This window comes from Petromyzon marinus, unplaced genomic scaffold (genome assembly GCF_048934315.1).
Source record: "Petromyzon marinus isolate PM22_M1 ecotype Great Lakes invasive population unplaced genomic scaffold, UKy_Petmar_22M1.pri1.0 PM_Scaffold_138, whole genome shotgun sequence".
In the NCBI taxonomy this organism is placed as follows: domain Eukaryota; kingdom Metazoa; phylum Chordata; class Hyperoartia; order Petromyzontiformes; family Petromyzontidae; genus Petromyzon; species Petromyzon marinus.
In genome coordinates, this window is record NW_027423100.1 from 223,848 (window position 1) to 235,000 (window position 11,153).

The window sequence follows — 11,153 nt, forward strand, 5'->3', positions numbered from 1 at the left end:
TGGTAGTGGTCACAGTGGTAGTGGTCACAGTGGTAGTGGTCCAGGTGCTGGTGGTCATAGTGGTAGTGGTCACAGTGGTAGTGGTCACAGCGGTAGTGGTCCAGGTGCTTGTGGTCACAGTGGTAGTGGTCACAGTGGTAGTGGTCACAGTGGTAGTGGTCCAGGTGCTGGTGGTCATAGTGGTAGTGGTCACAGTGGTAGTGGTCACAGTGGTAGTGGTCCAGGTGGTAGTGGTCCAGGTGCTTGTGGTCACAGTGGTAGTGGTCACAGCGGTAGTGGTCACAGCGGTAGTGGTCACGGTGGTAGTGGTCACAGTGGTAGTGGTCACAGTGGTAGTGGTCACAGTGGTAGTGGTCACAGTGGTAGTGGTCACAGTGGTAGTGGTCACGGTGGTAGTGGTCACGGTGGTAGTGGTCACAGTGGTAGTGGTCACAGTGGTAGTGGTCACAGTGGTAGTGGTCACAGTGGTAGTGGTCACAGTGGTAGTGGTCACGGTGGTAGTGGTCACGGTGGTAGTGGTCACAGTGGTAGTGGTCACAGTGGTAGTGGTCCAGGTGGTAGTGGTCCAGGTGGTAGTGGTCCAGGCGGTAGAGGTCCAGGCGGTGGTGGTCCAGGCGGTAGTGGTCCAGGTGGTAGTGGTCCAGGTGGTAGTGGTCACGATGGTAGTGGTCCAGGTGGTAGTGATCCAGGTGGTAGTGGTCCAGGCGGTAGTGGTCCAGGTGGTAGTGGTCCAGGTGGTAGTGGTCACAGTGGTAGTGGTCCAGGCGGTAGTGGTCCAGGTGGTAGTGGTCCAGGTGGTAGTGGTCCAGGCGGTAGTGGTCCAGGTGGTAGTGGTCCAGGCGGTAGTGGTCACAGTGGTAGTGGTCACAGTGGTAGTGGTCACAGCGGTAGTGGTCACAGTGGTAGTGATCCAGGCGGTAGTGGTCCAGGTGGTAGTGGTCCAGGTGGTAGTGGTCCAGGTGGTAGTGGTCCAGGTGGTAGTGGTCACAGTGGAAGTGGTCACAGTGGTAGTGGTCACAGTGGTAGTGGTCCAGGTGGTAGTGATCCAGGCGGTAGTGGTCCAGGTGGTAGTGGTCCAGGCGGTAGTGGTCCAGGCGGTAGTGGTCCAGGTGGTAGTGGTCCAGGCGGTAGTGGTCCAGGCGGTAGTGGTCCAGGCGGTAGTGGTCCAGGCGGTGGTGGTCCAGGCGGTGGTGGTCCAGGCGGTGGTGGTCCAGCTCCCGACGTGGCAAGCGGGAACCTCTCCCCGCCAATTCTCCGCCTATTCAAGGCGCTGTTGGGACCGGCGAAAGGGAACTTCCAGACTCCGTGGGGAAAAGTCGCCCGGTTCGAGAAATCCAAAGGGTCACTCCGTCACTCTCACCGCAGGGTCCCTTTAAGAACACCCGCCCCATTGCAGTGTCCCGTTAAGAACCCTATCACTCAAGCAGGGTCCCTTTAAGAACCCTCTCACTTACCAAAGGGTTCCTTTAAGAACCCTTTCACTCACAACAGGATCCCTTTAAGAACCCTCTCACTCAAGCAGGGTCCCTTTAAGAACCCTCTCACTCAAGCAGGGTCCCTTTAAGAACTCTCTCACTCAAGCAAGGTCCCTTTAAGAACCCTCTCACTTACCAAAGGGTTCCTTTAAGAACCCTTTCACTCACCACAGGGTCCCTTTAAGAACCCTCTCACCACAGGGTCCCTTTAAGAACCCTCTCAAGCAGGGTCCGTTTAAGAACCCTCACACACAAAAGGCTCCTTTTAAGAATCCTCCCACTCAAGGAAGGGTCCCTTTAAGAGCCTTTAACTCAGCAGGGTCCCTTTAAGAACCCTCTCACTCACCACAGGGTCCCTTTAAGAACCCTCTTACTCAAACAGGGTCCCTTTAAGAACCCACTTACTCAAGCAGGGTTCCTTTAAGAACCGTTTCATCAAGCAGGGTCCCTTTAAGAACCCTCTAACTCGAACAGGGTCCCTTTAAGAACCCTCTTACTCGAGCAAGGTCCCTTTAAGAACCCTCTTACTCGAGCAGGGTCCCTTTAAGAACCCTCTTACTCAAGCAGGGTCCCTTTAAGAACCCTTTCACTCACCGCAGGGTCCCTTTAAGAACCCTCTTGCTCAAGCAGGGTCCCTTTAAGAACCCTCTCACTCATGCAGGGTCCCTTTAAGAACCCTCTCACTCAAGCAGGGTCCCTTTAAGAACCCGCTTACTCGAGCAGGGTCCCTTTAAGAACCCTCTTACTCAAGCAGGGTCCCTTTAAGAACCCTTTCACTCACCGCAGGGTCCCTTTAAGAACCCTCTTGCTCAAGCAGGGTCCCTTTAAGAACCCTCTTACTCATGCAGGGTCCCTTTAAGAACCCTCTTACTCAAGCAGGGTCCCTTTAAGAACCTTCTTAATCAAGCAGGGTCCCTTTAAGAACCCTCTCACTCAAGCAGCGTCCCTTTAAGAACCCTCTCACTCACCAAAGGTCCCTTTAAGAACCCTCTTACTCAAGCAGGGTCCCTTTAAGAACCCTCACTAACAACAGGTCGGTTAACCCCGCCCACTAGTGGGGTAACCCCGCCCACAGGTCGGTTAACTCCGCCCACTAGCGGGGTAAACCCGCCCACAGGTCGGTTAACCCCGCCCACTAGTGACGTAACCCCGCCCACTAGTGACGTAACCCCGCCCACTAGTGGCGTGACCCAGCCCACAGGGGGTGAGGGGTGGATGTGGTTAGGCCTGGGGGAGGGGGTTTGCGGGGTGGACACGGCCATTTTGAACCCAGCAAGGTGCAAGCACGGAACGTCGGACAACAGCGAGGCACGAGCGAGCTCCGTCTCAATTTCTCATCTTTAATGGGTGCTACAGAATCCGCCGCTGTTGATAATCAACCAGCAGTGGATAGACCATGGTGGCGGTGAGGAATGCCTCGAATTATAGTGAGAGAGGAGGAAGTGGGTGGGTGACTAGGTGGGTGACTAGGTGAGTGACTAGGTGAGTGACTAGGTGAGTGAGTGACTAGGTGGGTGACTAGGTGAGTGACTAGGTGGGTGACTAGGTGAGTGACTAGGTGAGTGACTAGGTGAGTGAGTGACTAGGTGGGTGACTAGGTGAGTGACTAGGTGGGTGACTAGGTGAGTGACTAGGTGAGTGAGTGACTAGGTGGGTGACTAGGTCAGTGACTAGGTGGGTGACTAGGTGGGTGGCTAGGTGAGTGGCTAGGTGAGTGGCTAGGTGAGTGACTAGGTGAGTGAGTGACTAGGTGGGTGACTAGGTGAGTGACTAGTTGGGTGACTAGGTGAGTGGCTAGATGGGTGACTAGGTCAGTGAGTGACTAGGTGACTGGCTTTATGGGTGAGTGACTAGGTGATCGCGTGACTAGCTGAGTGGCTAGATGGGTGACGAGGTGAGTGATTGACTAGGTGAGTGACTAGGTGAGTGGCTAGATGGGTGACTAGGTGAGTGATTGACTAAGTGAGTGACTAGGTGAGTGGCTAGATGGGTGAGTGACTAGGTGAGTGACTAAGTGAGTGACTAGGTGAGTGGCTGGATGGGTGAGTGACTAGGTGAGTGAATGACTAAGTGAGTGACTAGGTGAGTGGCTAGATGGGTGAGTGACTAGGTGAGTGAGTGACTATGTGAGTGACTAGGTGAGTGGCTAGATGGGTGAGTGACTAGGTGAGTGAGTGATTAGGTGAGTGACTAGGTGAGTGGCTAGATGGGTGAGTGACTAGGCGAGCGCGTGACTAGGTGAGTGACTAGGTGAGTGGCTAGATGGGTGAGTGACTAGGTGAGTGAGTGACTAGGTGAGTGACTAGGTGAGTGACTAGGTGAGTGGCTAGATGGGTGAGTGACTAGGTGAGTGAGTGACTAGGTGAGTGACTAGGTGAGTGACTAGGTGAGTGGCTAGATGGGTGGCTAGATGGGTGAGTGACTAGGTGAGTGACTAGGTGAGTGACTAGGTGAGTGGCTAGATGGGTGAGTGACTAGGTGGGTGACTAGGTGAGTGACTAGGTGAGTGACTAGGTGAGTGACTAGGTGAGTGGCTAGATGGGTGAGTGACTAGGTGAGTGACTAGGTGAGTGACTAGGTGAGTGGCTAGATGGGTGAGTGACTAGGTGAGTGACTAGGTGAGTGACTAGGTGAGTGGCTAGATGGGTGAGTGACTAGGTGGGTGACTAGGTGAGTGACTAGGTGAGTGACTAGGTGAGTGACTAGGTGAGTGGCTAGATGGGTGAGTGACTAGGTGAGTGACTAGGTGAGTGACTAGGTGAGTGAATGACTAAGTGAGTGACTAGGTGAGTAGCTAGATGGGTGAGTGACTAGGTGAGTGAGTGACTATGTGAGTGACTAGGTGAGTGGCTAGATGGGTGAGTGACTAGGCGAGTGAGTGACTAGGTGAGTGGCTAGATGGGTGAGTGACTAGGTGATCGCGTGACTAGGTGAGTGGCTAGTTAGGTGACTAGGTGAGTGAGTGACTAGGTGAGTGACTAGGTGGGTGAGTGACTAGGTGAGTAGCTAGATGGGTGAGTGACTAGGTGAGTGAGTGACTAGGTGAGTGACTAGGTGGGTGAGTGACTAGGTGAGTAGCTAGGTGGGTGAGTCACTAGGTGAGTGAGTGAGTAGGTGAGTGACTAGTTGAGTGGCTAGATGGGTGAGTGACTAAGTGAGTGACTAGGTGAGTGGCTAGATGGGTGAGTGACTAGGTGAGTGAGTGACTATGTGAGTGACTAGGTGGGTGAGTGACTAGGTGAGTAGCTAGGTGAGTGGCTAGATGGGTGAGTGACTAGGCGAGCGCGTGACTAGGTGACTAGGTGAGTGGCTAGATGGGTGAGTGACTAGGTGAGTGAGTGACTAGGTGAGTGACTAGGTGAGTGACTAGGTGAGTGGCTAGATGGGTGAGTGACTAGGTGAGTGAGTGACTAGGTGAGTGACTAGGTGGGTGAGTGACTAGGTGAGTAGCTAGGTGGGTGAGTCACTAGGTGAGTGAGTGAGTAGGTGAGTGACTAGGTGAGTGGCTAGATGGGTGAGTGACTAAGTGAGTGACTAGGTAAGTGGCTAGATGGGTGAGTGACTAGGTGAGTGAGTGACTATGTGAGTGACTAGGTGGGTGAGTGACTAGGTGAGTAGCTAGGTGAGTGGCTAGATGGGTGAGTGACTAGGCGAGCGCGTGACTAGGTGAGTGACTAGGTGAGTGGCTAGATGGGTGAGTGACTAGGTGAGTGAGTGACTAGGTGAGTGACTAGGTGAGTGACTAGGTGAGTGGCTAGATGGGTGAGTGACTAGGTTATTGAGTGACTAGGTGAGTGACTAGGTGAGTGACTAGGTGAGTGGCTAGATGGGTGGCTAGATGGGTGAGTGACTAGGTGAGTGACTAGGTGAGTGACTAGGTGAGTGGCTAGATGGGTGAGTGACTAGGTGGGTGACTAGGTGAGTGACTAGGTGAGTGACTAGGTGAGTGACTAGGTGAGTGACTAGGTGAGTGGCTAGATGGGTGAGTGACTAGGTGAGTGACTAGGTGAGTGACTAGGTGAGTGGCTAGATGGGTGAGTGACTAGGTGAGTGACTAGGTGAGTGACTAGGTGAGTGACTAGGTGAGTGGCTAGATGGGTGAGTGACTAGGTGGGTGACTAGGTGCGTGACTAGGTGAGTGACTAGGTGAGTGACTAGGTGAGTGGCTAGATGGGTGAGTGACTAGGTGAGTGACTAGGTGAGTGACTAGGTGAGTGAATGACTAAGTGAGTGACTAAGTGAGTAGCTAGATGGGTGAGTGACTAGGTGAGTGAGTGACTATGTGAGTGACTAGGTGAGTGGCTAGATGGGTGAGTGACTAGGCGAGTGAGTAACTAGGTGAGTGACTAGCTGAGTGGCTAGATGGGTGAGTGACTAGGTGATCGCGTGACTAGGTGAGTGGCTAGTTAGGTGACTAGGTGAGTGACTAGGTGGGTGAGTGACTAGGTGAGTAGCTAGATGGGTGAGTGACTAGGTGAGTGAGTGACTAGGTGAGTGACTAGGTGGGTGAGTGACTAGGTGAGTAGCTAGGTGGGTGAGTCACTAGGTGAGTGAGTGAGTAGGTGAGTGACTAGTTGAGTGGCTAGATGGGTGAGTGACTAAGTGAGTGACTAGGTGAGTGGCTAGATGGGTGAGTGACTAGGTGAGTGAGTGACTATGTGAGTGACTAGGTGGGTGAGTGACTAGGTGAGTAGCTAGGTGAGTGGCTAGATGGGTGAGTGACTAGGCGAGCGTGTGACTAGGTGACTAGGTGAGTGGCTAGATGTGTGAGTGACTAGGTGAGTGAGTGACTAGGTGAGTGACTAGGTGAGTGACTAGGTGAGTGGCTAGATGGGTGAGTGACTAGGTGAGTGAGTGACTAGGTGAGTGACTAGGCGAGTGACTAGGTGAGTGGCTAGATGGGTGGCTAGATGGGTGAGTGACTAGGTGAGTGACTAGGTGAGTGGCTAGATGGGTGAGTGACTAGGTGGGTGACTAGGTGAGTGACTAGGTGAGTGACTAGGTGAGTGGCTAGATGGGTGAGTGACTAGGTGAGTGACTAGGTGAGTGACTAGGTGAGTGAATGACTAAGTGAGTGACTAGGTGAGTGGCTAGATGGGTGAGTGACTAGGTGAGTGAGTGACTATGTGAGTGACTAGGTGAGTGGCTAGATGGGTGAGTGACTAGGTGAGTGAGTGACTAGGTGAGTGACTAGGTGAGTGGCTAGATGGGTGAGTGACTAGGTGATCGCGTGACTAGGTGAGTGGCTAGTTAGGTGACTAGGTGAGTGAGTGACTAGGTGAGTGACTAGGTGGGTGAGTGACTAGGTGAGTAGCTAGATGGGTGAGTGACTAGGTGAGTGAGTGACTAGGTGAGTGACTAGGTGGGTGAGTGACTAGGTGAGTAGCTAGGTGGGTGAGTCACTAGGTGAGTGAGTAGGTGAGTGACTAGTTGAGTGGCTAGATGGGTGAGTGACTAAGTGAGTGACTAGGTGAGTGGCTAGATGGGTGAGTGACTAGGTGAGTGAGTGACTATGTGAGTGACTAGGTGGGTGAGTGACTAGGTGAGTAGCTAGGTGAGTGGCTAGATGGGTGAGTGACTAGGCGAGCGCGTGACTAGGTGAGTGACTAGGTGAGTGGCTAGATGGGTGAGTGACTAGGTGAGTGAGTGACTAGGTGAGTGACTAAGTGAGTGACTAGGTGAGTGGCTAGATGGGTGAGTGACTAGGTGAGTGAGTGACTAGGTGAGTGACTAGATGAGTGACTAGGTGAGTGGCTAGATGGGTGGCTAGATGGGTGAGTGACTAGGTGAGTGACTAGGTGAGTGGCTAGATGGGTGAGTGACTAGGTGGGTGACTAGGTGAGTGACTAGGTGAGTGACTAGGTGAGTGACTAGGTGAGTGGCTAGATGGGTGAGTGACTAGGTGAGTGACTAGGTGAGTGACTAGGTGAGTGGCTAGATGGGTGAGTGACTAGGTGAGTGACTAGGTGAGTGACTAGGTGAGTGACTAGGTGAGTGGCTAGATGGGTGAGTGACTAGGTGGGTGACTAGGTGAGTGACTAGGTGAGTGACTAGGTGAGTGACTAGGTGAGTGGCTAGATGGGTGAGTGACTAGGTGAGTGACTAGGTGAGTGACTAGGTGAGTGACTAGGTGAGTGGCTAGATGGGTGAGTGACTAGGTGAGCGCGTGGATGAGTGACTGAGTGGGGGGTGTGATGATGATGCTGCTGCTGATGGTGATGCTGCTGCTGATGATGATGCTGCTGATGACGATGATGATGCTGCTGATGCTGCTGCTGATACTGCTGCTGATGCTGATGACGCTGCTGCTGTGGTGTCACGTGCGGACGATGACGTCGCCCCTGGATCCGTTCTCCGCTCCTCCCTCTCCTCCGCCCCCGGCGCCCAGTTTCGACGCCTCCGCCGTAACCGCGACTGCGTCGTAGCGTCGTCTGTAAACGCCCCGCGAGACGAGCGCCACCAGGAACATCTCCACGACGAGCAGCTGCTGGTTCATGCCTCCAGGGGTGAGGGCAGGCGGCGTGGTGACCGTGCAGGAGAAATTATGGACGGTGGTTTGATGGGTCGGTTGGGGGTTTTTCATCGGAGTTCAAAACGAAACGCGAAGAATTTTTTTTTTAAGTGAAATGATTTTGAGACTTCTTCTCAGAGGTGTGAACTCGTGGGAGGGAGGGGGGGTTGGGGTTTGGGGGATGGTGGCACATTTTGGAAGAGTGGCTTCGGGTTGGTCGGTGAGTGGGTGAGTGGGTGGGTGAGTGAGTGGATGGGTGGGTGAGTGGGTGGGTGGGTGAGTGAGTGGGTGGGTGGGTGAGTGGGTGGGTGGGTGGGTTGGTGAGTGGGTGAGTGGGTAGGTGGGTGAGTGGGTGGGTGGGTGAGTGAGTAGGTGGGTGGGTGAGTGGGTGAGTGAGTGAGTGGGTGGGTGGGTGAGTGGGTGGATGAGTGGGTGGGTGGGTGAGTGGGTGAGTGAGTGAGTGGGTGGGTGGGTGAGTGGGTGAGTGAGTGGATGGGTGGGTGAGTGGGTGGGTGGGTGAGTGGGTGGGTGGGTGAGTGGGTGGGTGGGTGGGTTGGTGAGTGGGTGAGTGGGTGGGTGGGTGAGTGGGTGGGTGGGTGGGTGAGTGAGTGGGTGGGTGGGTGAGTGGGTGAGTGAGTGAGTGGGTGGGTGGGTAAGTGGGTGGATGAGTGGGTGGGTGGGTGGGTGAGTGGGTGGGTGGGTGGGTGAGTGAGTGAGTGGGTGAGTGGGTGGGTGGGTGGGTGAGTGAGTGGGTGGGTGGGTGGGTGAGTGGGTGGGTGGGTGGGTGAGTGAGTGGATGGGTGGGTGGGTGAGTGGGTGGGTGAGTGGGTGGGTGGGTGAGTGGGTGGGTGAGTGGGTGGGTGGGTGAGTGGGTGGGTGTGTGGGTGAGTGGGTGGGTGAGTGAGTGGGTTAGTGGGGGAGTGGGTGGGTGAGTGGGTGAGTGGGTGGGTGAGTGGGTGAGTGAGTGAGTGAGTGGGTGAGCGAGTGGGTGGGTGGGTGTGTGAGTGAGTGGGTGAGTGAGTGGGTGAGTGAGTGGGTGGGTGGGTGAGTGAGTGAGTGGGTGAGTGGGTGGGTGAGTGAGTGGGTGGGTGGGTGGGTGAGTGGGTGGGTGAGTGGGTGAGTGCATGGGTGGGTGGGTGGGTGAGTGGGTGGGTGGGTGAATGAGTGAGTGGGTGGGTGGGTGGGTGCAAAACAACCCCGTACCTCCTCGCGGTGCCGGACGGGCAACTCTGTCGTGGACAGTGCTGTGGGGGGAGGGCCAATTCCGATTGGCTCCTCCCCTCATGGCGTCTGTGACCACCACAGGGGCTAAACAGGAGATCTGGACGGGTGCGAGGGGCTGGTAACCCCTCCACCTTCAATTAATTACCACGAAACCACGAGTTAAACTGAAATATGTAACTAATAAGCTTGTGCCGGAGGCCCCGGGGGGCCAGGCGTCTATGACGTCTCCTGGCCAAACCCCAATTGGCGGAGCCAGGAGATTCAATCTCTACCCCCGGGGCTCCTCCAGAAACAACGAAAAGCCACTACGTGTGGCCACGTGGAATGTTCGAACGCTCACTGCGGAGGAGAGGCTGCCACTCCTCTGTCCGGAGCTGGACCGGTACCGCCTGGATCTCTGTGGCATTCAGGAGGTCCGGTGGACCGGTTCTGGCTCCTGCCACCATGAGGGGTGGACAGTCCTCTACTCGGGGCAGCAGACTGCCAAACAACAGGGTGTGGCTCTTCACTTAAACAAAAGAATGAAGGGGGCGTGGGAGCGTGGCGGTGAGGTGTGGGAAGCTGTAAGCCCCAGGATACTTTGGGCTCACCTTCCCATCAACCGGAGGCGAGGAGTGGTGGTCGTGGTTACTTATGCCCCCACCGAAGACGAACATCCGTGGAGGGATGCAGGCAAAGCTGATGAGTCAGATGCCTTCTATGACCTCCTGTCACAGGTGCTGGCTAAAGTGGCCCCTCGGGATAGAGTCATCATGTTGGGTGACTTCAATGCCCGAGTTGGTCATGATGCTGGCACCTGGTCTGGAGTGATTGGAGGGCATGGGCCAGATCAGCTCAATAACAGCGGTAGGAGGCTGCTAGATTTTTGTGCAGCCCATAGGCTTGTAATTACCAACACGCTGTTCCGGCATCGGCGCATCCACACAACATCATGGATGCATGCTGGGTCCAAGCAAGAACAGCTGCTGGACTACATAGTGATGGACCAGCGGATGCGATCCCATGTCCTTGACACCAGGACCTACCATGGAGCTGATCTGCCCTCTGACCATCGACTTGTCATCTGTAAGATGTGCCTGCCATTCTTCCACTCCGGTGGTGGGTGTACACCCAGGACCCCATTCCAACCTAAAGTGGCCTGGTCTCAGTTATCTGATGAAAGTTGCGAGCGAGAATTTCATCATCGCTTGCGGCTGTGGTTGGCATCGGCATCGTCCCCCACTCCTCCTGATGTCGAGGGTAAATGGGCGAGGTTTAGGACAGTGACTCATGCAGCTGCAATGGCTGCTTTGGGTACGCGGTCCAGACCTCCCCAGAGACCCTGGCTGACAGAGGAGGTGTTCAGGATGGTTGAGAAAAAGCGACAGGCCCACTGTCATCGGCTACAGAATCCCATGTCAGAGAATGAGGAGGCTTACCGCAGCCTTCGCTCAGAGGTTCTGAGAGCCGTGAGGCGCTGCAAGGATGGGTGGTGGTCGCGGGTTGCTGAGGAGATGGAGTCTGCCTCAGTGGCCCGTGAACACAAATCTCTATTTAACTCCATCAAAAAAGTAACCTGCAGCGCCACACCTATTACCATCATTAGGGGGGTAAACGGTGATCCAATCTCCGACCCCCAGGAACAGGTTTGCAGATTTGCTGAACATTTCTGTGAGGTCCTGGGGGAGGGAAAATCCCTCAGCCAGGAAAACATCGTGGCACAAAGTGAGGATGACCCTGCTGAGGCTGCGGTGCCTCAAATATTGGAAGAAGTCACCCCCTGTGAGTGGCTGGCTGAGGTGCCATCTGTTGAGGAAGTACTGAAGGCGATCCGGAGTCTGAGACCAGGAAAGGCAGCGGGCAGAGATGATCTCCCAAGCGAAATGCTGAAGGAGGGTGGCGTTTGTGCACAGACTGCCCTATATGACATCATAACAACAGTCTGGACCACTGGACGGGTTCCG

General features: G+C 54.9%; 1 protein-coding gene across 1 annotated transcript in view; it reads right to left on the reverse strand.

Annotated features, from left to right (window-relative positions):
* Positions 1–2,795: 2,795 nt before the first annotated feature.
* LOC142922667 (organic solute transporter subunit alpha-like) overlaps positions 2,796–11,153 on the reverse strand; it is a 22,329-nt gene continuing 13,971 nt past the window's right edge. Inside the window, exon 5 of the mRNA XM_076063500.1 lies at positions 2,796–7,973. Coding sequence (XP_075919615.1) covers positions 7,792–7,973 — 182 coding nt within the window. The 3' untranslated portion in view covers positions 2,796–7,791. The remainder of the gene's footprint in view (positions 7,974–11,153) is intronic.